The sequence below is a fragment of the Prinia subflava genome, chromosome 1 (assembly GCF_021018805.1).
Source record: "Prinia subflava isolate CZ2003 ecotype Zambia chromosome 1, Cam_Psub_1.2, whole genome shotgun sequence".
Lineage (NCBI taxonomy): Eukaryota > Metazoa > Chordata > Aves > Passeriformes > Cisticolidae > Prinia > Prinia subflava.
In genome coordinates this window covers 31,909,686-31,934,891 of record NC_086247.1, presented here as the reverse complement: position 1 = coordinate 31,934,891, position 25,206 = coordinate 31,909,686, and the positions used below count along the sequence as shown (strand labels likewise).

General features: G+C 41.4%; 1 protein-coding gene across 5 annotated transcripts in view; it reads right to left on the bottom strand.

Annotated features, from left to right (window-relative positions):
- The window catches only part of LOC134548052 (uncharacterized), a 59,345-nt gene that overhangs the window by 19,285 nt on the left and 14,854 nt on the right, over positions 1-25,206 (bottom strand). For 4 of the 5 annotated variants that reach the window (XR_010079690.1, XR_010079692.1, XR_010079693.1 and 1 more), the window contains exon 2: positions 12,497-12,640. Coding sequence is in view for 1 of the 5 variants with exons in the window: in XM_063392378.1 (XP_063248448.1) it covers positions 12,497-12,567 (71 nt within the window). In the remaining 4 variants the exon portion in view is untranslated. Of the gene's footprint in view, positions 1-166; positions 229-12,496; positions 12,641-25,206 lie in introns of all 5 variants that reach the window. The other variant, XR_010079691.1, reaches the window with a different exon arrangement.

Below are 25,206 nucleotides of genomic sequence, written 5' to 3'. Positions count from 1 at the left end.
TTTTAAAAGGTTAGCTCAGGTAATCTGGATAGCCACAAGGCATCCAAATCCTGCCTTCTCAGCTTTGCTTTTTACATTGTCTGTGACAGATTCTCAGTTTTCTACTCAAATTTCTCCTTTTCTCCAAAGCACCATCACCTTTTTTCAAATTTTTCTCTCATCCTACCTGCAGGTGCAGACAGCAGAATTCCCCTTGAATAGCACCCAGCAGTACAGCAGCCTCCTAAACTGCAGGTCCAAAAAACCAAGGTGAGTTTTGTAGTTAAATCTCAGCATACTGGGTGTTGATAAATAACATGACAGAGCAGCTGGTTGGAACTTTTGGCTGAATGTTTGTTATTAGAAAATGACAGTTCACAGAAATAAAAAGGACTGGTGGGAGCATAGTGGTTACAGACAAATTTTCCCTGTGGAGCTTTTTGATTTGCGATACTGAGAGATAAAGTGAGCTTGGTCAGCTTCTAGGAATAGCCCTGGTTTGTGTCCTGGGGGACCTCTAGTTAGATCTGGAAGCTGAATTTCACTTTCCCATGCAAGAAGAATCCACTCTATTGAGAGAGGAAAAGGTAAACATCTTGAGTTTTGCAGAAAAGTTTGGGATGTGTCAGCATAATTTGTGCCTGAAATGAGTACAATTGCTTCCTGTAAATGTATGAAAGAGAAAACTGCTTCTGTCCAGGAGACCTCAGAAGAGAGACTAACAAATTTAAAAACACTTCATGCTTGATAATGGGAGAGAAATAAGTAATAGGGTTTTAACTTTGACATATATAAATCAATTGCTTTTAAAAGATCCAGATATTTAATTAACAATTACTATAGGGTCTGGATAGGTTTAGTTACAGGTGAAACACAATTTCCACTGTTACTTATCTTGCTGCAGAAAATCCATGTTGCTCAATTATTTCTCAGAAACTCTTAATGAATGCAGAGAAATGACACTGGAAAAGTAAAGGAGACACTCTGAAATTATTTCAAAGCTTTTTATTTTCCAAGGTGGGAACAAGTTCTGTATCTAACATACACAGAACTTTGCGGTGAGTTCCTGCCTAGCTGGAGATGCACGCAAATGCTGGCAATGCTTTTTGATGCTAGAGGGAGCAGGGACAACAGTTTATACTTCATAAAATCATAGAATGGTTTTGGTTGTAAGAGATCTTCAAGATCATCCTGTTCCAACACCCCTGCCACTGGCAGGGACTCTTTACAATAAACCAGTTTGCTTAGTGTTTTACCCATCCTGGCCTTGAACACTTCTAGGGATGGGGCATCCACCACTTCTCTGGACAGCCTGTTTCAGTGTCTCACCGCCCCCATAGGAAAGAATTCCTATCTATTATATAATCTAAGCCTACTCTCTTTTAGTTTGGATCCATGCACCCTTTTCCTGTCACTACATGCCCTTGTCCAAAGCCCCTCTCTGGCTTTCGTGTAGGCCCTCATTAGGTACTGGAAGGCTTCTCTAAACTCTCCCTGGAGTCCTCTCCAGGCTGAATAACCTCAAGTCTCTCAGTCTGTCTTCACAGGAGAAGTGCCCCAGCCCTCTGATCATTTTTGTGGCCTCCTCTGGACTCCTTCCAGCAGGCCCACACCCTTTCCACATTGAGGACCCCAGAGCTGGATGCAGCACTCTCATGAGGGCAGAGTAGCAGAGCCACCTCCCTCGACCTGCTGGCCACTCTGCTATGGGTTGCCTTTCTGGGCTGCCAGCACACATTGTTGGGTCATGTTGAACTTCTCAGCAACCAACACCCCCAAATCCTTCTTCTCAGAGCTTCTCTCAATCCATTCTCCACCCAGTTTGTACTTGGGCTTGGGATCCTCCCTACCAGGTGCAGGACCTTGTCCTTAAGCATTGTCTCACCCCAAATAATCCAGGTGGTGTTAGCTGTCTTTGGAATAAATGAGGTGGAATACTTTACAGTGCCAGATTTAAGTTGTTTGGGAGTTTTTTGTAAACATACTAGTGACCTTATTTTGACTGGTAGGTAGCCAACAGCCACTTCAGTTAGCATTCAGTGCTATAATTAGCTATAAAGAGTTCTGACAGGATCAATAATTCACCCATTGATCTTTTACATTCATTATTTTGCATCTAAGGGGTGCCTAAGCATTAACCAGAGAGTTATTTAGTGAGATGATGTCTTGTAAAATCACTGTCTGCCTCCTAAAAGGTGAGGGAAGGAAATGCTACACAGATTTCAAGTGAGTTACTGGTGATCCCTTGTCTGGAGCTGGCAGGACCAAGTGGCAGGGAAGTGCCTGCTACCCTTGGCACCACTGGTTTCAGCCAGTGCCATGCTCTCTTTGGGCACCTGCTGATCTGCATAAATCTCCAGGGCTGGCCTACACAAAAGCTCAAAGGCTTTTGGCAAGATCACACATCTTTCTGAGAGCTTTGTTTGTGGGACAATGTGGGAGAGCTGGGAGTGCAGGGTAACAGCATCTGCCACCTCAAGTGCATAAATAGTCCAGATGAAGACAAAAGGCAGGCAGCAAATCAGGACATAAACTTTGGTCTGTGGGACCAGCAGCCAGTTCCCTGTGTGTCCAAATGACCCAGCTAATCATCAGGAATTTGTACCCTCCCCATCCTGACTCCTTGGCCAGCACCCACCCACAGTCTGCTGCAGTTTTGCAAGGCATTCACACTGTTTGTCCTGGTGCAGTGTCTCACAGAGTCAGTGCCACTGAGTGTAAAAATGTCTCGATATGCAGACAAGAGACCTGCAGAGAAGAGATGCAGACAGAAAAGCAGCCATGGCTGCAGCAGGGGCTGTGACCCTCTGCCACTGGCAATGTGCAGGCTGATCCGAGCCTGGAGGCAGCAGCTGACACTGGCAACCCCAAAGCCAGCCTGTCTGAGGCCACTTACCCCAATTTAAATTTGATCTACCTTGCTACATTCTTAATAAGGGAATTAATTAAGGAACTTCCACAGTAGTACCTCTGTACTAGTGCACACCGTACAGTTATTTTCACCATCTGGGGAAAATAGTTGTGGTCTCTGCACAAACCTTCAGCCACCAGGAAAACCTCCTCGGGCCCCCTCCCTCTCCAAGCTCAAATGAGTAGGAAGATAGTTATTAATAAAAAATGAATATGAAGCTAGGAAATACATTATGGAAAGGGACTAATAGCCAAGTAGCAGCTAAACTCCAACTGCAGCATGTCTGTTGCTCTCCCAGAGACCTTTGGAAACATGCCTGCTTCATGCAAGCTGGATTTGTATTTCAGGGAATGCATGTGCACTACTACTGTGCTATAAATAAACATCTGCTGTACCAGGTCCACTGGCTTAGTAGATCCAACTTCTCTGAACCCTCCCACCTGTGCTTTTTGCCTTTGGATATGCCCTGCCTGACCCAAGCAAGGAGCCCACCCTGTCTCTCAGAGGTAGCAGGATTGAAGCCTTGAAATAGTTATGCTGTTTCAATAATGCTGTAATCATGTGTCAATTAAAACAGGAAGAGCTTTCTATGGGTTTTAAGACTGGCTTATATCACTTTGGCTTGGGCCAGTAATTAATTTGAAACAGGATAGCACACATGCAAGTTGTTGGCTTAAGTATCTCAGTTCCAGTAAAGCCAATGTGACTTCTGCATGAAGACCTGGCCTACAGCTCTGAGGAAATGAGAGAGGGAAGGGATTGCAGAAACAAGAGCTGACAATACTGTGCCATGGCCCCTCTCTCTTCCTCCTCCTCTTTCTAGCTTCACACTGCAGATTAACTGAATAAACATCTGATGTGTGGCATCCTGCACCTATGCCTAGCAAAGCTGCTCTGATTATACCTCCCCAGCTTTTCACAGGAGTCAAGTGTCTGTTCTAGGGTTGATGGTGAAAATCTCTTTTTAGGGTAGGTCACAGCCAACCTTGGAAAAAAACTCTTTTTTGTTGTTGTTGTTCTTTTTTTTTTTTCCCCTTCAAAGATGAAGATGGTTTTATTACTGCAACAATTTAAGTGCCATTTTTAAAACTAAAATTTAAATGAAGTTTAAAGAGGATAGCAGAACTAATCTTAATGGAGATTTGGTGTAATTTTTCCTATTGTCCAATTTGTATTCCCTTTTGTGCTCCTTCATCTTGAATACTGCTGTAATATTATGGTACACATGTTATATTTGAAAGTAGAAATATTCACTCAGGCAGGTGTTCTTGAATTGTCAGAAAAAGAAGTCCAAACACAGTACAAACTGACTACTCTTCAATATGGAGACTGGATTTGATAATCACAGGATCTTGGATCAGAAACTTAATTCTTGAGCCATACAAAGCACGCTGCTCCAGCTGCAGCTTTGGGGAGACATTATACTGAAACTTGGCTGAAGGTGAGGACAGATTCAGAGATAAATGTGCTTTGTTGCCATTTGTACAGGTCTGATAATCTAGCATGGCAAAAAGAGGACTTGCATTAAATTTGAGCTATATATACTTTTATCTGACACGCTTACATTTTTTAACTTCCTTGGCAACATTAGGCAGCAATTATTTCTGTAATTTTACAGTGATGAGGGAGTTCAGATTCATTAATTTAAACGTCTTCAAACTGTGGGACACTTAAATCTGAATCAAATGTTTTGGACCCATTTCTGCTCTATGCAATTAATACCATGATGAATTCCCAGGGAACACAGTGCCAGCATAAGAGGATCCTCCATTTCCACAATCTCAGTCACAAAGGCCACCAAGAGGAAACTGTTCTGAGTACCTTTCCCTGACAGTCAGGTTTTTGGTAATGTTACTTGTTGAGGTATCCTGAACCAACTCCCCTGCAGCTGCAGACATTTCCCAAGCAAAGAGTACAGGAGCTGTGACTATTTCCTTGTCTTTACATCTTCTATCTTTATCTAAGGGAAACAACATGAGATAATTAGCTGAGGCAATTACGGTTCTTCTATTGCACTTGAAGAAATAGTGGTTTTTTGGAGGGACCAGAATATTTCCCCCCTTTCCAAAACAATCTACCAACTCTGCTCTTGGAAAGCACAAGAAACAGAACTGTGTGTTCTCCTTTCCTTCTTGTCCTTTTAAGACCAGAAATTCTGGATTATTACACCTAAAATTCTGACTCTTGAGCTGTTCTAAGAAGTAATTCATTCAAAGGTCCAGATATATTTAATCTCCATGTTATATTTTTGATCATCAATAAGATGACTTGCAATTAGATGACAATGCTAGATGTCTTCAAAGGTGGTTTTGAATGCTTGGAGTGGCAGAAAATGCAAATCATTGAAGGTAACTTGTGATTACACTGAATTTTGGAAAATAACATGGCTTATTTCCTGGCTGTTATTTTTATTGTGGAGATGCAGTGCAGAAAAAAAAGAGAAAAAAGAAGAAAAAAAGTGGGGGTTAACAGCTTGTGCTACTCTCTATGCATGAAGTCTTCCAGTTTTGAGAAGAAAATCAAATCTAGCTGTTCTCCAGACAAACAACCTTTCTCAGTTTTTACTTTTATAATTGGCAGTTGTGTGTAGGGAATATGAATAAAAATTAAAAGTTAATTTAGTCACATGCTTGTATTTTATGCAAAGGCAGAAAGGCATTCAAGCATTATAGATTTGTTAAATATCTAAGAGAAGTTTCATTGTGTCAGCTTTTGAGGCAAAGTTTAGCTATTTAGTCTGTAAAGTTCTCAAGATAAGGGGTTTTTAAGATTTTCTTTCAATTTTTGTTTAAACAGTTTATTTCAAATTGTTCCCTTGAAGTATTTCCAACACAAGAACTGCAACATAGGTTTGCTGCCTGACAACAGAACTGATTGAAATACAAATGGAGCTGTCACTGTTCAAGCTGAGTGAAACATAAAGAAGAAACAAATGGCATGAATGATGAAAACTGGCTTAGCTTTTAAAGTGGCTCTGTTATTGTTAATGTAAGATGTTAATGCAGGCAGTTTACAGCACCTTGTGCTCTCCATCTTCACATATTTGTTTCTTATCTTTAAAAACCTTGAGCCTGCATTTATGTAGCTTCTGAGCACAATTGCTCTTATGCTTATTTTTGGTTTCTGACGCTGGGAGTAGCGCTGGTGACAACAGCAACAGGTCCAATGTTTTCCTTTGTGATCCACCAGAGGATCCTCAGCCATGCAGCCTGATGCACTGTGACAATCATCACATGAAGCACAAATAGATAAAGCTTGGCACTTTAACTTTGGGAATACCACACCAATCTAAATGACAGAGGATGAAGGACTACAGAAGGGGTGTGAGAAGCAGTTATGGTCCTGGGGGCAGTTGAAGAACCAAGAAAAATTCTGGGTAACTACAGAGCTGCTTCTCTGTCCTTAGTGTATACAAGAAGCTGTGTAACACAATAGCAGATACAGACTTTTAGGAATTATGATTAAAACTTTAACTTCTGATCTATAAACTAGAATACACAGTACTACAGTGACACTACTAGCTTAGTTTTTATGGAATGCCAGCATTATTCACCAATACGACTTTGATCTAAAAAAAAAAGAATGCCATTTTTAAATTTGTTTTCAGTGAACAATGACGACAAGACAGAGAAACACTTTTTGCTGAACCAACAAGCCTTGATGTCAGCTGGGGAAAGGAACTCAGAGACTTTAGCATGGAGGAGACTTGGAATTTCATTGCAGCAACAGCAGACTTGAGAAAAAGCTTTGGGAGGACCTGTGCCATGTTAGCCCTTCTGCAGGGTAGTGAGAAAGGGCACAAGGAGCCCCACTGAGCTCCCTGGGGAGGGGCAGGATGAAAGAAGTGACTTTTCTAGTCACATCATGCTTGAGATGGTAGTTGCAGCCATGGGGCGGGTTTGATAAATCTGTCCAGGCAGTTTTCCCACCATGTCACTGGAAAACAGCTGAAGCCCTTACTCTTGATAAAAGGCCCCTTTGAAACAGGGCTGCAAAGGGAGTGCAGCCCCAGCCCAGCAGAAACCCCACACTTTTTCTTTCATAAACCTCTCCTAGATTACGCTGGATATGCTACTCTAACTTCAGCATATTCAAGGACTTAAAAGACATTTTGAAGCAAGTCTTTAAATAAAGGGCAGAAAGCTAATTCTAAAAGTTTGAAATTCAGTGTGAGAGGCATGGAAAAATTTCAGCAGCTATCTACCTTTGATAACCTTGGCTAAACAGAGCACTACCTAACCACTATTGCCTGCACCGACACATTAGGCACAGGATCACAGGAGTTGTTTGAGCTGGGGAAAAGGGCTGAAGGACCAGCTAGAGGGAAACAAGAGTGGATTGTATTGGAAGGGTCCCTGTTAGACTGGGAAGAGATCATGGCTGTAGCTCTGGCACCAGTCCTGTTTTATGTGTTTGTTAATGACTTTGTCACAGACAGCACTTGTCTGTAAATGGAATTTGCTGATGACATGGTTTTAGGACAGAGAGGATTCCTACAAGAAAATAAAGGGATGACTGTGAAAAATAAATAATAAAAATAGGATTAGATTTAACACTACAAAATCCTAGCTGACGTGTTTAGGGAAGAATAACAGCACTTTCTTGCAATATGACAGGAGTTCATCTGTTGAAAATTACAGATTAAAAAATAGTCAGAAAGATCTATGATGGTAATGGATGAAAAAAGTCACTTAGGACACCAAAATACATCAAATATTTCACTTCCATCAGAGATTTACATAGGGATTAGCTCCACAGGGGTACATTCCACTATATACACCCCTTTGCAAGGCACTGGTGAGACCTCTCCTGAAGACTCATTGTTGCCATGGTCACACATAATCAAGTATTATGAGCTCACATTACAATACTTGCAGAAAGCAGAATTGCCATTACATCAACGATGTTTTAGAACATATTAAAAAAACGTTACTTTGCTCAGCAAAATGAATTGCTTTCTAGTAGTGTCTCAAGGGTACAAAGGCCAGGGAGGGAAGGAAATACTTAAACTAAAGAACAATGATGTCATTGTAGTAAATACATAAAACAGAGAGAGGTTTATATGAGGGAATGAAGTTCCTCAAATGAGGATTTGGATCAGAGTAGTAGGGCCCAAATTCCTACCCCCTCCTCCCTAATACCAGTGTTTGATAATGATGGCCAAAGAGCTGCAATGTTTTAGGAGCTGTTGAAGATGCACAGAATAAAGATTTAGTGATGAAATACCAAACATTATTTCATTACAGTTCTATTGCAACAGCTGCCCTGACAATTCATGACTGGTTTTTTAGGTGAAACACCACCCAGATGGGAAGTCTTAGAGAAGTCTAAGAAGGGTGCCCTTCCCAATACTGCAACCTGCTGGATTTTCATGGTGAGAATGGGGACAGCAGTAATGTTAATATGCCAATAACTCGATTGCAGCACTCAATTACATCCACAAATGATGTAAAATAGACACATTTTCATGAGATGATGAGGCTACTCTCACTCAAATGAGCTGCTAACACCTGTTAGCTGTTAGCAGCACAATCCCCAGGATATGGAGCATACTGGGTGTGATTCTGCCCAGTAAGGGGCCTTGGTGGAGACACACAGCCCACTGTGCCCTGCAGAAGTGTTATTAGTTCCACGAAGCTTAGGCATGAGCTGTGAGCCATCTTTGAGCTTGCAACAGGATATAGTTTTTTAAATCTAGCCAACTGGTCTCCTCTTCCCCAAGAAAAGAAGCAGAAAGGACCTCTTTGTTCAAGGCCTGACCCATTTAGACGTCCTGTCTTAAAATAACTCTTGTTGTACCCCAATTAAGGAAGTTTATCTTCTCCAGATCATGTTACACGTGGTGCTGGTGTAACCCAAAGCATGAAAATGTATTATCTTTTATTTTTGTGTATGCACCTGAGTGTGTGTGTGCACACAGGCCTTTTTAACAATTTTGTTTGAGTTACGAAGAGTTCAGCGGTAATTAGTTACATGAATATATACCAGTAGTTGAATTCAGCTAAACAAGCAGGCTTATAAAAACAATGGGAAGATAAAAATGCCATGCACTCAGATGTCTTTTGGCTCAATGGATTCACTGAATTTCCCATTTCTGGCCAACAAGCATATTAATCTACCTCCTAAAGACAACTTCAATTCCAATGAGGAGCTATTAGGGAGCAGCAGAAACAAACACCTTTTCTAATATTGCTGTTTTCCTGAGGTCAGATGTAGAGTTATCAGTGTGACTGAAGGGGTACATGCTCACTATGTGGGTGTGTTGGAAGAAAAAGAGAAGTTATTATGGTGTAGAAATTGCACTATTTTGGGTTGTTTTGAGTTTTGACTGGCATGACTTCAAGTAGTTCTTACAAACGCTCTCCTCAATATATTCTTCTTACTTTTTTATTTTGATAGAAAAATTTAAGCATTTTCACCTTCATTAAGAACATCACCTGGAAGAAGTAATCAAAATCCTTTTAATTTTGAATATTTTAATGAGGTAACAGGTACATAGCTGATTTTACAGGTTAGGATGAATAATTATTATTCAGATTAATATAGATAACATGTAAAGATAAGGCCGAGTTGGAAAGAGCTCTGAACAACCTGGTGTTGTGGAAGATGTCCCTGCACATGGCAGAGCGATTTGACTACATGACATTTAAAGTCCCTTCCAAACCAAACCATTCTAGAATTCTAAGACAGATGGCATCAAGGTCAAGGATTTTGGGAAACATTAATTTATGTAGCCCAATGGCACATATTTACTGGATGATTCATGAAGCCTTAAAAACTCTCTGTTAGTGATGCAGATTGTAAAAATGTTATGGGTAGGGAGATGTCTTATGGAACTACTACAAGAAAGTTTACAAGACATTGGGCACTTGTTTTTTAACAGAGAATCTGTTCTGGAAGTAGAAAACAAAATACAATTATATGCCCTTCAAAATTACAGGATTTCTTTCAAGCCATTTCCACTGCCTTTTTTTTCCTCTCCTCTCCTCTCCTCTCCTCTCCTCTCCTCTCCTCTCCTCTCCTCTCCTCTCCTCTCCTCTCCTCTCCTCTCCTCTCCTCTCCTCTCCTCTCCTCTCCTCTCCTCTCCTCTCCTCTCCTCTCCTCTCCTCTCCTCTCCTCTCCTCTCCTCTCCTCTCCTCTCCTCTCCTCTCCTCTCCTCTCCTCTCCTCTCCTCTCCTCTCCTCTCCTCTCCTCTCCTCTCCTCTCCTCTCCTCTCCTCTCCTCTCCTCTCCTCTCCTCTCCTCTCCTCTCCTCTCCTCTCCTCTCCTCTCCTCTCCTCTCCTCTCCTCTCCTCTCCTCTCCTCTCCTCTCCTCTCCTCTCCTCTCCTCTCCTCTCCTCTCCTCTCCTCTCCTCTCCTCTCCTCTCCTCTCCCCTCCCTTGTTCCTTCTTTTATATTCTATTAACTTGAATAGAATAAAAGAGATGATACAAATCAATTTCATTTCAATTGTTATACTTTTTCTGCAGGACCAAAGGGTAGAATTTTATACTGGGAAATGTCATATTTACTAAATTATTCACTCTAAACTATTTCTTTTCCTCAATTGTTAATGGTGATTACTGTTGGGTCGATGGTCTAAGCACTGTTTACTCCACCTACCACTGTGTAATAGCACTGAATCTAAGAAGTCAGTTAATAGAAACCTGCAGCCGCCTCAGATTTCCCTATTTCCAAGCAGCGAATTCAGCCCTGGGAGTTTTCCCCGGCAGGCAGGAGGGGTATCTGTCGCAGTGGGACCATCAGGCTGGCTCCCACGGCCCTGAGAACGCCCCACGCGTGGATGGCGCGCGGCCCTCCCTGCAGAGCAGGGCTGCTGCTGGTAACGCTGTGCTCCCTCTCCCGCTCGCTGCTGAGCTCCCGGGAACAGCAGGAGAATCCTCCTCGGCTTATACCCTGTACAGCACTCGCTCACTGAGCCTAAAGCACCCTTCCTTCCCATCTGTGAGGCTGCATATGTCTAAGGTCAGCTAAGGGAATTCTGCTCCTTATTAATGAAAGCTGTTTTAAAATAAACCCACCATGTGTGAAAAAAGAGGAGAGTGAAGAAAGGCGATAAAATCTCAAAATTCATCCTATTTTTCACCCTAAATTAAAACCCCACATTTTTAAAAGAGAGTATTTCCCTGCTGGGACTTTGTTGCTCCCATCATAAAGCCCAAATTAAGATTGCACTTTGCTGTATATGTGAAAAGCTGTATCTCCAAATGACGCAGATTACAGAGCAACTCAGTACTCTCCAGATTTAATTCTGACAGGCAGGAGCAGGTGTAGGCCATGAAGAGTAACCTTGGAAAGATGACCCCACATGACTATTAATTTACATTTGATAGTTGTAAAATAAAGTAAGGGTTAATTAAGGAACTTCCAGAAGAGGCACAGGATGTTCAGGTGAAAGGTGGAGCAAGGAATATGTGCTGACCCAGAAATAGGCCAGCTGGTTTATTTTATTATTTTATTTTTCCCTGAGACCTCCAAGTGATTGTAAAGCTCTACAGAGAAATGTGCCCTGTGATGAGCTGAGTATTATTTCAAATGCCTGAGAGGCTGAGGCTCTGGTTTACCATATCCTGCTGTGAGAGCATTGCAGGCTAGAATGGTGCCTTGTAGACAGAGTGCAAAGCAGGCACGCTTTGCACTATTGTGTTATGAAGCTTTGAAAAATATGCAGGCAAGCTTGAAAAAATGGACAGGGCCCAATAAAGTCTTTATTAAAACTTCTTCCATTCCTTTCCTACCATTTTCTTTCTGCTAGCCATAATCTCATTCTATGTCTCAGTACCAGGGTAAAGTAGAATGAACTGCTTTTGCTGCTATAACTTGTCTCTCGTACATCATATCTGCTCATTCATTTTGCTGTTAGCAATAATAATGTGCAGATGAGCTACTGCATCATCAGACAGAGCTCCTATTTTGGGAAAGGAAGAGTTCACTTTGCTTTGATTCCATCTTTTTTCCCCCATTGGAATTATTAAGTTAGTAGGAATGTAAAAAAATCAGTAAACCCTGATGCAGAAGAGACATTTCTGTTTGCAATATTGTGTGGCTTTGTGGTTTTATTTTACTCTGTTAAGAATCCAAAATAACTGCACCTTCTCAGGAAGTGGAAAAGACTGTTCTCATTAGCCAGGGAGTTGGATGGCTCTTTTACCAAGAACAAGCCTTGGGTCTTCTAGGCTGTGGTTTCCTCCTTCCTGATAAATACCTCCTTCCCTTTCTCATTTGTTCTCAGGCATTGCAGCCCTCCACATTGCACCATCTGGGCTGCACATGCTGATTTGTAGCATGTTGGAAGAGAGATTCTTGTTAGGAGAGAACTACATTTTATAGCTCTTTTGGTCATCTCTCAGGTGACATCTCTGCTCCTCTGTTCCACCTCTGGTGGAAGTTCATAATCTGTCCAGGAAGGAAGACTCATTGGTTGGTTTTGTAGTGATTTTCTAGCTGTGATATTGAACAGGCACAAAGCAGCTTCATACCTGGAGATTTTTGAAGGTGCTGGAAGTGGCTCAGACCCACCTGAGTCAGCATCAAAGGAAAGCTTATTCCTCTCATTTAAATCTACATTTTTTTGACACAAGCTTATTGAGAAAGGCAGACCTCTTACCCCAGCCTCTGGACCAGATGGAACACACTGTTCTGTTGCTTTTCTTCCTTTCTTCTCCTTTCTCTTCCCATGGGATCACTGGTTGCCACTGTATTTATTCCTAGTCTGGCCACAGGTTCACCTGGCTTGGTCACTCAAATGTGCCTTTAAAGATATTAACAAAAGACAGTGACACTTCTGAGGTAGGAAATTTATTTTATCTTTTCCTGTCCCCTTGCTCTCCCTTTGTCAGACAGTTGATTTTACATTGCCAAAGTTTTGTGCCAAAATTAAATTTGCGTATTTGTGTGGATGTTTTCAGTATGTCCATGTTGCTCAGATTGAGGTAGTGAGGCGGGTTGATGGGTACCCTGAGTATCCAGGTGCTCAGTCAAGATACTCCAAGGAATTTGGGGGAGCTGGAACATCAGCACATCTTTGGTTCCCGTGTTATCTAGATTTTCTTCCTCTCTGGGGCTCAGTGGGCAATAGCACACACCCCTCTTATAGTGAGTACCGAAGGAAAAACACTGCTTTGGCACTTGACTGACCAATTTTCCTTGTGTCAATGTCCTCCACAGCAAACAGTGCTTAGTACAGAAACACTGTGGATCTCCAAAAACTCATGTATGAAGCATTTGATGTATAGTGGACTTTTCTAGTTCTTTGGTACTTCCACATTTGCTGTTATAAATTAACTAACTGGGAAAGTTCACAGCCATGAAAATTTGTCACGTGACATTTCCCAATCATCTTTATATAGGACCAAAATTTTCTAGCAGTCTTTTGTCATCCTTAATTCATGAATGAACACCACCTTTGTTACAAAGTGAATCAGTTCAGTCAAGTTCCTTAATGACAGGTCTTTCTTCTTATGTATGAACAGTTCCCATAGTACCAGACTTAAATATTCAGGCTTGTTTCTTAATTCAAGGCCTGTGTCTAGTGCCTGCCTTTGCATCAGTTACTGTTATTACAACAGTTACACTCTTATGTTGTGTTTGGTTGTTTTGGCATTATTCAAAGATTTAAAAATAGCTCCTTAATTTTTTTTAAAATAAATTATAAAATTTAAAAATCAATGTGCCAAGACTAGACTTGAAACTATAAGGCCACTTGTCATGTCAAGAGTAAGACAAATTTTTCTGTTGCATTAAGAGAAAGATTTGGCAGAAAATAAACCCCCTTGCATTCCACCTGGTCCTCAGATATCAGAGGAGCTGGGGGTGTGTGGGCTTAGAGTAACAGGAGTGCAGAGCCAACTGGCTCTGTGAGTCCAGCCACATCCTCTGAGACTACCATGGCTACAGATTCACAAATAGTGCCATCCACTGCAGGTCTGATCATGCCAAATGAACTCTCCCAGTTGGATTAGAAGCTTGGTCTGTCGCTGTTTGCCAGGCTGAAATGACCACACGGAGAAGGAACTTGAGAGAAAGACAGAGAAGGGTGGAAAAGCCCTCATTTGTTTATTTCATCCTATTATATACTTTTAGAAAGGTGACCATGGATTGGAGGGTGGAATTCCCACCTCTCAACCACATTGGTCAACAGGACTGCCATTCAACCCTTTCCCGCCTGGAGACGAATGCGAAAACAGTGGCAGTATTTACAAAATCAATCTCTTGTTTATACGAACAAAGCGTGAGAACTAAGAACTTCTACTTTAATATGAACGCTCAGAAAACTAGGAAATGTCACAGTGACACTGGTCGCATTCAATACCTCTCATGGGCAGGTGCAAAATGGCTTATTGAGCAACAGAAATGCATGTTTTTATTGCATTGCCAGTGATAAAGACACTGTCTGCAGAAACGTGTGAATATGAATAATACAGCCAGCAAAAAATGCTGTGAACTGAGAGATGACTCCATAGTGCTAAAGGCATGATCGCAACCACAAGGTTCCTTTCTGAATTTCCCAAGGAAGCATTCAGGATAGGTGACTGCTTCAACCATCCCAGGATACCAAGATGAAATCTCTGACCTCGCTTTCCATTAAAACTACATTTGTTTTTTTATTAAGGGAGGGGAAAATGTAATATTACAGTTGTGATTTCATGTTTAGGTGGGGTTTGAATGAGTTTAGTCATACATATGAAGCATGTACAGGTTTTACTTAATTAGCATATGCCAGAGTATGAAAAGTAATATGTGCTTTTGAGTAAGTGGAGCAATGCTCAGCTTTCAGTCACCATTTGGGTTGTTTCTTTGGCTCAGATCCTGTTAGCTGCATTGTTTTAAACAGAGCATGGCCACAACACCTCTGTGTCACTCCATCCTTTGTTCCACTCTCAGGGCAGTACATCAAGTTCCCTCAGTGTTCCTGCTCCTAAGGTGTGCAGTCTGTTTCTGGTGAACTATAACCAATGCTTGCACTCCTTCTTGATGAACTTTGTTTTTCAGTATTTTCTCCACACTCCTATATGTTGGAGAAATAAGGTTATGTAATAGTCTTCCAAACAGCTCAGGAATTGAAATCTGAATGCTAGCATGGAGTTCCCTCAGCTCTTGTGATTGTCTGTGATATCTTGGGACTGAACAGATCCCTTCTACTATTGTGTTTAGTGAACAGGAAAAGGAACAGTGCCTTTAGTTGTGATTAACTATCATATATAGACACCTTCAACAGGAGTTTATTTTATGCAGGAATATACAGTGATTGGTTTTGAAACACTGACGTTTCATATAACACAACCAAAGCCCGAGAGCTCAGTCAGGTTAGAAGGAATCACCCCTTGTGTAAGTGAAGGAAACATGAGGGGCCTTGCTTGGCTTGAGGAACCTCTTGACATCCAGGTGTGCAAAGCTCAGAGGGTGGCTGTGCCCAGGCTTGAAGGACAGAATGTGCAGTTCCGCAGTGCCAGGCCTTCCCCCTGTGGCCCAGCTGTGGGCACCTCCTGGGGGCCGAAGGAGCCGTTCCATGGGTGGGCAGTGAGTGCTGGCGTGTGCTGATGCCAGATGCTCAGGTGCCAGCCCTCACCCTGCCCCGTGAGAGCCTCCAGAGCTCTCTGTGCCCTCTGCCAGGCTTAGGGGGTGTCCCTGATATGGGTGCTCTGGACCAGAACTCTCTTCCTCATCTGTGTACCATGCCTTACCCTTTGGCATGAAATCCAACAAGCCTCAGGAGTGAAATGTAAGCATTTCCTAGATCCTGCAGAGGGAAGGGGAGGACTGGGACTGCAATTTCCATCTGTCCTTGCATCTGCATTGTACAAATGAGCATGTGCAGGGTGTATTTTTAGCCAGTATCGAAAAGTCTCAGAAATTTTGATACCATATGGAGTCAGTGATTGCCTTCAAATCCAGAGAAATAAATCAGCTTTTCTGGTCTTTGAAATTATTCTACTTTTCTTATTTCTAAGGAATTTTTTGTTTGTTTTTTGAAAAAAACTAGTGTCTTTAATCCTTAGCTCCTTAATCCTTTATTAATAAGATTATTAAACCTGACAAACAGCTCAACCAGAGAAGCAAATCCAATGGTAAGGCAGAATTTGATCTAAGTCTCTGAGAATGTAAGCCCACAGAGTAATTGGCCTGCAGATAATTCAAAATACAACTCTCTGGGTATATGTTCATCTTATATATAGCATATAAACGGCAACAAATCACACAGAAAAGACAAAGGCAATATTAAAATTCTTGCAGGAGTAGGTTTATAGGTGAATTCTAGCTGTATAAAGAAAGCAATTTTTTTTCAGAATAAGAAAAGATTATACCACTACATCTTTGACTTTAGAAAGATTTTTTTTTAATTTACAGATGTTAAATTTGTTTCTGTGTATTGGAAGCAATTTAAAATGGCAGTTAAAATATCACTGTCTTTCACTATTTTAGAGTTGGTCTTATAATTTCCAGAATTCTGATAATATTTAAGAATCTTTTAAAACATACAAAAATTATAATCAGGAAAAAAAATCTTTGAAATATTGCAAAATTCCTGCAGAGATGTGGAAAAAATATAATAATTTAGGAAGAGATTTTTCTTAGTCTTCATAACCCAGACAAGGCATAGAAAACCCTTCCTTTTGGATCTCAAGTTAACAAAGAACTTAAATACAATGAAAAAGATTAAGCTGAGGATAAAATGAGCACATGAATGATAACAGAAATATATTTGTATAAATACAAAACTATAAATAGATAAATAAATGTTATGCACTGGAAAAAATCTAAAAGTAAAAATGTTATTTCAATAAGGATAAAAAACTACAGTGATTGGAACATTCAGGGAAGCATCCAAATTAAAAAAAATAACTTAAAAAAGACTAAAAATAGTCTCATAAATTATTGTCTTTTTCCTGGGGAAAAAAGTATATTTAAGATTTATATTTATCAAACTGTTGCATCATAGAATCAAGGTACTTAGTGCTGGATTTTTGCTTGAAAAATATCTCCAGTGTATAGAAGAATATGGGCTTAAATGCAGTTCCAACTGAATTAGGAAAGCCTTGGCATGCTTTTTGTTTGAGGAATATCAGTAGTATAAGCTAGAATTGGGCAACCAGAGCAATAGCAAAAAGTGACCCAAAGGAGACTCAGTGTTTATCTCTCATAGGAAAAGAAAGAGGAAAAAGGGATTTTGATGCACAACAGAGAAAGGGGAGCTTTAGAAAAGCTTCCTGAAAAGCAAACTCATTCTTTCATTTCTGTGACTTCATCAGATGCATGAGAGCCTGATACCTTGAGAGGGTGAATGTCCTGCTCCCTCTGGTGCTGCCAAGCCCAGGGAATTTGGTGGCCTCTTATGCACCCCTTAATATCAGGTCACAGACGAAGGTAATTAAGGCAGTGCAGATTTATGTGGTGGGAGAAAGTAATGAAGGCAGCAATATGTGCTACTGCATCAGGGATGGATTCCTGCAAAGCAGCTTTGGAGAAGCCAGAGCAAGCTGGTGCCAGTGGATATTGATTTTGGGGATAGGATATCTCAAGGGCAGGGTTTGTTGTGTGGGAACCGCAATGGGATAGAAAATGCACTGTCCAGCCCTGACAAAATGGGCTTAGCTAGAGAGATCAGCATATTTTAACAAGCTTTTTGCTGCTTGATATGGCTCTCTGTGGTGCTACCTCCTGTAGTCCTTTAATTGTGTGTCATACTAATCTCCCTTTCTAAAATAAATGATGGTCTTACTGAGGTGCCCTCTCTAGCTGAGCAGGCCATCTGTTCCCCCAGGGCTGACATCTCAGCCTGTCCACACCTTCCACACTTACACATCCACAGACTCTCCTGGAGCACAGCGAGTCACACAAGACTTCTGTGAGAACTTACACAGAAGTGGTCATTGTCCACGAGACCTTGATTACCTGGGTCTCCTTCTCCTTAAGGTTAAATTCAATCTGGCCAGTTGAAGATAGAATCAGTGTGAAACAGCCTTCACAATCTCTCAGTATTTTGCACATACATGTTTTTGAAAGCTAGGTGTTACCAATGTGGCAATGAGAAGCCACACTGCAGTGAGTGGTGCCTTGTGAATGAGAGAGAAGCAGTGTAGGACTGGCTGCTAGCAGGCTGCCAGAGCCCCTTTTTGAGGCTCTGTGGAGAAGGTGGAATAGAGGACCCCCTGTACCCTGGGTGTTTTATGGGCTCTGATGATACGGACCTGATATACATGTGGAAGCCCTGGGTCTTAGCTAAAGAAATGGATTTGCAAGGAAGACAGGCCATTACTTTTGTATTAACTTGTAAGACTGAGCAGATCATTTCCATCATTGTTACTGAGCTACAGGTAGAGAAAGTTTCGTGCTTAAGAACTGAGCAATAGGATTCAGTGAGGTCTTAGACTTCCACAATCATAGACTTAGTCAAGGCATGGAAAAAACCCTGGTTTTGGAGAGTTTGTCCAGTTTTCTTGGAACAGAAATAATATAATGGTAATGGACAGAAAAGGAAAGCTGGTAACTGTAGGAGAAGGGAATACAAGTGACCTTGCCCATGATAAGTACCAGCTGTGTTAATTACCCAATACAGCTTTGCCCCCGATGAGTCACAGCTACATCCAATAAAGATAAGTGGGATACAAGGGAGTGGGTTAGGTGCAGAGGAGTATCAAGGCCAGAATCATGAGGCAGGAGGATCCTGGGGAGAGAGAATCACTGCTGTGAGGTCAGTCTAGGTCTGCAGTCAGAGCCTGTTGTTGGAACCTGCAGTCAAAGTCTAGCTGGGTGAAAGCTGCAGTCAGAGTCTGCAAACCAATACCTGCAGTCAGAGTTCAGCAGGGAATAACCAGCAGTCAGAGGCTGCAAGGGAGACCTACAGTAGGAGCTTGCTGCAGCCAGAGGCAGTGAATGGTTGGAGTCAGGATGGCTGAGCCGTAAAGAGGAATAAACCAGAGCACTTTTCATACTGTGATAAGCAAGTAGTCTGTGTCTTGGCTCATTTCTACCCTCTAACAAGAGGGCTGCTGCAACAGGTAACAACTCTGCAGGTGGAGGAGATGGTGGAAGAGAGTGTTCATGAGGAGTGCAGCAAATTCATCCCCCTTGACTCTCTTTACAGAGGGGGTAAACGGTCAGTAAAAGGAGCTTCCAAAGTGCAAGCTCACAGTTTTTCCCACTGTCAGATTATGACACTACAGCTCCCAGAGCACATGAAGGTTTGGGTGAGGGATTTCAAAAGCAAGGATGGATATCCCTGTGCCCCCAGAGCACAGGAGGCACAAAGCTCCTGCTGCAAGAGCTGGATAAGTGTGTCTAGGTCTTCTGGCCATCCCTCTGCAGGCAGCTGCTTTGTCTGCTTACAGATATCTAAAAGAAGTTATTTTTATACAACATAAACAGGACTGTATTTTTTGATGGGCTGTGAGGGCAAGGATATTGTTTCTGTTACTGACCAGGAGCTGCAGCTCTGGGGCAGGATTGGGCTGTCCTGGGCTCTACCACCTGTTGGGAGGGAAGTTTCCACTCAATGGACAGTGAGAAAATGAGTGGCTTCAGGGGGAGGAGGACAAGGAAGCAGCAGACAACTTCACACATTGTGGTCTGACCACATTCATGGTTTTTCTTGCCCTCTCTATCCAGTGAATAAAAATTGGAGGATTTGGATGACATTTAAGCCAGCAGTTAAACCATCCACTCACATAAAAACAGCACCATTTCCTCGGGAGTTGTCACTGTAGCACCCTGATTAATTTATCATCCTTAAAGTGTAAATAAAGGTAATACAGCAAGTATAACATAACATGACAGAAGTAGGAAATGGAGCAAAATAGATCATATTAATCCCAGCTCATGTGATCCTTCTGCATCATGAGTCATATGGACAATAATGGTTCATTAATTGTAAGAGACATGGCCAACAGACACATTCTTGTCATGACAGTCCCTTTGTTTGGACAAGGAGTTTTGGGAACAGATATCGTTACTGGGTAAAATCATGGTTAGTTAGAAATGCTAGTTTTGTAGGACTTGAGGCCTTCTCCCACTAAAATCAGTGCAGGAAACATGCCTATTTCCATGGTAGTAATGAGCAATTTAGCAACATTATGTTGGAATTAACGTGGTTTTGCTACTCCTCAACAGATGCCCATCCTATCTTCCGTGTCTGGAGGCTTACCCAGGCCTTAGCCTGTGTCCATGGCTGATCTCCCTCCAAGAGGTCAGCCAAAGGCAGCTGTCAGAAGTGAGACTGGTGTGGGAAGGTCTGTCAGACTGGAAACCTTAACCACACCACTGGGCACATTGAACCTTGCAGATCAGAACAGCTTGATCGCTGCTGCCGCAAATCGAAATAACCACTCAGGTAGGCACAGGAACGAATGTTAACCACAGCTGTTGGTGGTGCTTTGATGCTGCCAAGGCTCAGTTTATCACATTTTGCCCTCTTGTGCTATCTGTAGGTTGGCTTCACTTGCTTGAAGCTGCAAATATTGTGAAATGGAGCCTAGACTGGTTTATGATATGCTTTCTCCTCCTTTTTCTCTGCCTTTTCCTGACTTGGCTAGCTATGTGAAGGTAATTGTTTTATAAACTAGTTATTTTATAAAGTAAATAAATACTTTATATATTATGTGTATATATAAAAATATGTACTTTATGAATATATATTCCAGGGCAGTCCTGTGGCAGACTTCCATTACTTACAGAGGACCTACAGGAAATATGTGGAGGTACTTTTATCAAGCAGTGCAGTGACAGGACAAAGGAGGACAGCACAGATAGTAGCAGGAAATTCTTTACTGTGAAGTTGGTGAAGCACTGGAACAAAATGCCCAGAGAAGTTGTGGATGCCCCATTCCTGGGGGTGTTCAAGGCCAGGCTGGATGGGGCTCTGAGCAATCTGGTCTAGTGAAAGGTGTCCCTGCCCATGGCAGGGGAGCTGGAACTGGATGAACTTTAAGGTCCATTCCAACCCAAACCATTCTGTGATTCTACTCCACAGAAATTGCTATGAACTGGGCATGTTTAACCCCTTGTTTCCCAGCCCCACCCCATCTCCTTGCCCGGTGCTGTTTGTTGGGTCTCTGCTGTGGTTTTTCCTGCTGTTTTTGTTTTCCTGGCCATTATGAATGTGTTTGTCCAGGCTGCTTCTGTCTATGGCAAGATGCAAACCTGTCAAAATGTAAGTGCTTTGAATCAATGTGAGAATACATATATATCTGGATTTTAAGGTATTTCCTTTGACACATATACATAAATATACACACTTTGGAGTTGATAAGGTGATCATCACCCAGAATAGACTGGAACACTACTGCTGTCTTAGAGAAGGAGATACCATCTTCCTAGAGCTCATTCTTTGGTAAAAACCACAAAAATAATCACACTTCAAACAAACCTCACATTTTGTCCTTCTTGTCACTGTACTTTTTCTCTAAATCACTGTTAGGAATATGTTTTGGTTTTACTGGTAAGGATAAGTATATAATCCTGATGTATAACATAGCATAGCTTTCTTTATTTGAAATTTAAATACAATCAGTAACAAATGTTAATATCTGGACTGAGTTAGAATTTTCAGGAATGGGTGTTAACTAACATGTGCTGACATATGACCAGCCCTCTCAGTGTGACTGCATTCACCCCAGCAAAAGAATTTTGCTCTTGGAAATAACAGGCTTTGAAATAAACTAAATAGAAAGCACAGGCCTGAGAATGTGGGCAAAGATGATGTGCTCAGAAGCCAGCTCTAGAAGCTCTGTGCTCTGGGAAGGTCTGAAAATGGCCCAAATTAGTGCTTTTGAACATATAAGCAGCAAAATTTACTTTTGGAAGAGGCACCTCTTAGAAAATATGTATGGATCTTTTCCTTATTATTCTTTCCCCTTCTCTTTTCCTTTTTTTATGCCAAAAAGAAAAAAAAAAAAGTAGAGCCCAAACCAACCCAACACCCACAGTTTTTGAAAATGTCAGTTTTAAAGTATCAGTCAGACATGAAGTTTTAAGCTGTATTCCCTGCATACTCTTAAGAAATAGCTTTCAAGTCCAGGAAATTAGTAAACAACTCCACTTCTCATAATGAAGTTTTTATGCCTTTCAGATTTAGAAATTGCCCCCCATGTGTCTGGGATTTGTGGGTTAAAGCTTGATGGCTGCTGTTCCAGAGGACAAACAAGCTCTTACAAAAAAAGTCCCAAACCCTACAGAGTGTGGTACTGCCTGTCAGTCACCTGTAATTTCTTTTGTAGGCAAGCTAAAAAGATAACAGCAGACAAGCCTCAGCCCAGCAACTGTTCCCAAGCAAAGGACCCTGAGAAAGCTGGGTGACGGGAGGAGGTTTGTTGTGACTAATGCAAGCTGATAGTCCTTGCAAGGGGATGGCAGCGCCTGGGGGCCCTTCGCCTCCTGTTGTTTCACGGGAGCCTGTGGAAAGCAGCCTGGGTCGGGAGGAGCTCTCAGTATTCCCTCTCTGGAAAAGAAAATGTGTGCTGGCACTAATGAGCGTGGAAAAATTCTGTGATGGAGTTCCTGCATATTTCAAAGGCACAAATCAGGGTTGAAGATAATGATTTTTTTTTTCTTTTTGAAATTAAGGCAGTTAAATAACAAAAGTGCAGACAGAAGAGATTTGTATTCAGACATTTCTGTTTCTTTAAAAGAACCTATAATGCCATAAACAGACCATTACCAATTGTATTACCTTCTTCTGAATTAACAACCATCTTCATCAGATGCTGCCCACAGTTTTTGGGCTTTTTGTCCTGCTTTGTTTAGAATTGCCAGCTGGGAAGAGAAGACAGAGCCTTCCCTTTGCTTTCTCCCCTGCCCACTCCTCCTCCTCGGGTTGTCAGATGTGATTATGCTGTTCCAAGGAGGGGCATCCTTGCTCTGGCACCGTGAGAACCCATAGCACTGGCGGTGGTGGGAAGCAGGATCAGCCAGACTCGAGCACGAGAAAGAAAGTAGCCAGGTTTTACACACCGAGAGCCCTGGCCAGGCTCACAGTTTAGTCTGGAAATGATGGTGGGAAAAGGATGATAATAACAATAACATGTCACTGTGGGTGATGCCACTCCTGCTGGGAGTGGTCCGGGAGCTGGCGGCGCCTCTTAAAGGCGGGGCTGACCTCAGGTTCCCTTCTGCATCAGGATGCTTTGATGGCAGTGCAAAGCTGACCTTTCACGAGCCTGCCAGCATAACTCGGAGAAAAAAAGGATGTGTGATCTTAAGGAAGAACAGGAGGAAGCAGCAGAGAATATTTTATCCTCCTAATAAAGCTTTGCAGGAATAATTATGAATAAGAACAGTTAATAAAAACACAGTACACAGCGTGGATATTTTTTGTCAGAGTGGGAAAACTATAGGGTACTGAAAAGTGTATGTTGTGTTTCTATACCAGATTGGTAATAAACATCCAAGTACCCAGAGAAAACTTTTATGAAGTCTGTATATGAAACCCACCACCAATTAAAGTCCCACCATCATGGACATCAAATCCTTGTGCAGAAAGGGGAATTGGGGTCCAAATAGTTTCCCAATGTGCAGAAAGCAGTGGATGGGGAAAGGTAAGTGGGTACACCAGGTTATGCTGGGTCAGGTTTAGTGGCTAGATGGAAAATGTGATGTCCTGGCTATAGCTGGGGTGTTTGACACTGCCTGGGGCTTGGCAGCAGTTGGGAGCAGCCTGTGAAAAGGAGTATTGGAGAAGAGTGAGATATGAAAACCCATGTCCTGGTGCCACTGTTCTGCCAGGCAACTTGGGTTGCTGCTGCTTTTGCATTTGCCACTACTTCTGCTCAAGAATACACCTGTGAATGAAGAGATCTGGGAGTTCAGGCCATGCTGAAATGGCTCTTAAATCAAGGAATTTGAATTTAATAATCTAAATGCATTTATTTGAATGCAAGTAAGGAGCCAATATAAACTAAATCTGCAGCTAAAATGATGACTGTTTGGAAAATGTTATATAAAACCAACATCGATTCTCCAGTAAATCAAACCAGTATCTCTGCATCTCCACAATTCCTTAAAAAAATAGTCTAATTTTAAAAAGAGGTTTTTCACAAGTGTCAGTAAAATTGGTGAAAGAGAGAGGTACTCAGTGCTGTTGAAAACAGATCTGCATGGATATAGCAAAATGTAAGTTCAGTGCACAATGATGATTTACATCCTTTGTCTGACTACCTTTGCTGTTCAGAAGTCTCTGTTGTTTTGCATGAAGTAAGCAACCCCAAACCCCACAGGCCTTAATCTCTGCAAGAGAAGCTGAGTTGATGATTTTCTGAAGTGACAGAAAAAATAGAATAATAATATGTGATTAGAGGGTGGCTAGTCTAGGAGACTAATGTACAGATGGAACAGTCTAGGTTAGAATGATTTGTGTATGTAAAAAGATGACTTCTTAAGACATTTCAGAAAAATCATTCATTAATTACAATTACTGAACAGGTCTAGCTAATGCTTGGCTTTGTTTTAAAATGACTTACTATGTTAGTGACACATTGAAAGCGGGACTTCATAAATAATTGAAAAAATATTGTAGATTAAAGGGTTTTGGCTAGAGAAAGGTATATAGCTGATTAGTTCATTGTTTAAAACACAAGAATAGCAATACCTATTTTATATGGGTGTTTTTAAAATCTTTCTCTGATAAATGGCAGCAGGGACAAGCACTGCTATTCAGAAATGTGTATCTGAAATTGTCAGTGGAAAAGTTGGTGTCTTAGAATCAAAAAAAGAGAGAGCCTCAAATCTTCATATACAGAGAAGATCTGGCAACACTGCCTTGGTACTGCTGTTATGGCAGACTCATCATCTCCGTGATGAATCACTGGCTTCCTACATTTTCTTTCTAGAAAAGTTTCACTGTGTGTTTTTGAATCACATGTACTGGGGTTCTTGGTGCTTTTTTTAAAGATATGTAATTTGAAATTTGTTAAAAAAGTATTTAGCAGGTATGCATCAAAGCTGTTTTGGTAAGATTGTATACAATTTGAAGTGCTAAAAATAAAAGTAATTCAAGTTGATCAAATTATAGCATTGTTACCATACTGTAAATGTTACTGTGACAGAGCAATAAATTTCAAATTTCCGAGCCATAGACATCTGTTAGTTTCTCAACTGCTACCATTATTTTGCTGCAGTGAATATGATTCTCTTTTTTCTGTACCATTTTTAGGTTGTTTTTGTGCCATATGGGCATCTTTTGATATTTGGAAAAAGCTTAAAATAGAGTTACTTTAATGCACAAAACTTGATATTGAATGTGTTCTTTGTTCTTCCTTTATTTCTAATTTGCATGGAGTGTGAACCATGCATGCAGAAGGAGGAGAGAAAATGGGCAGTGTTTTGTTT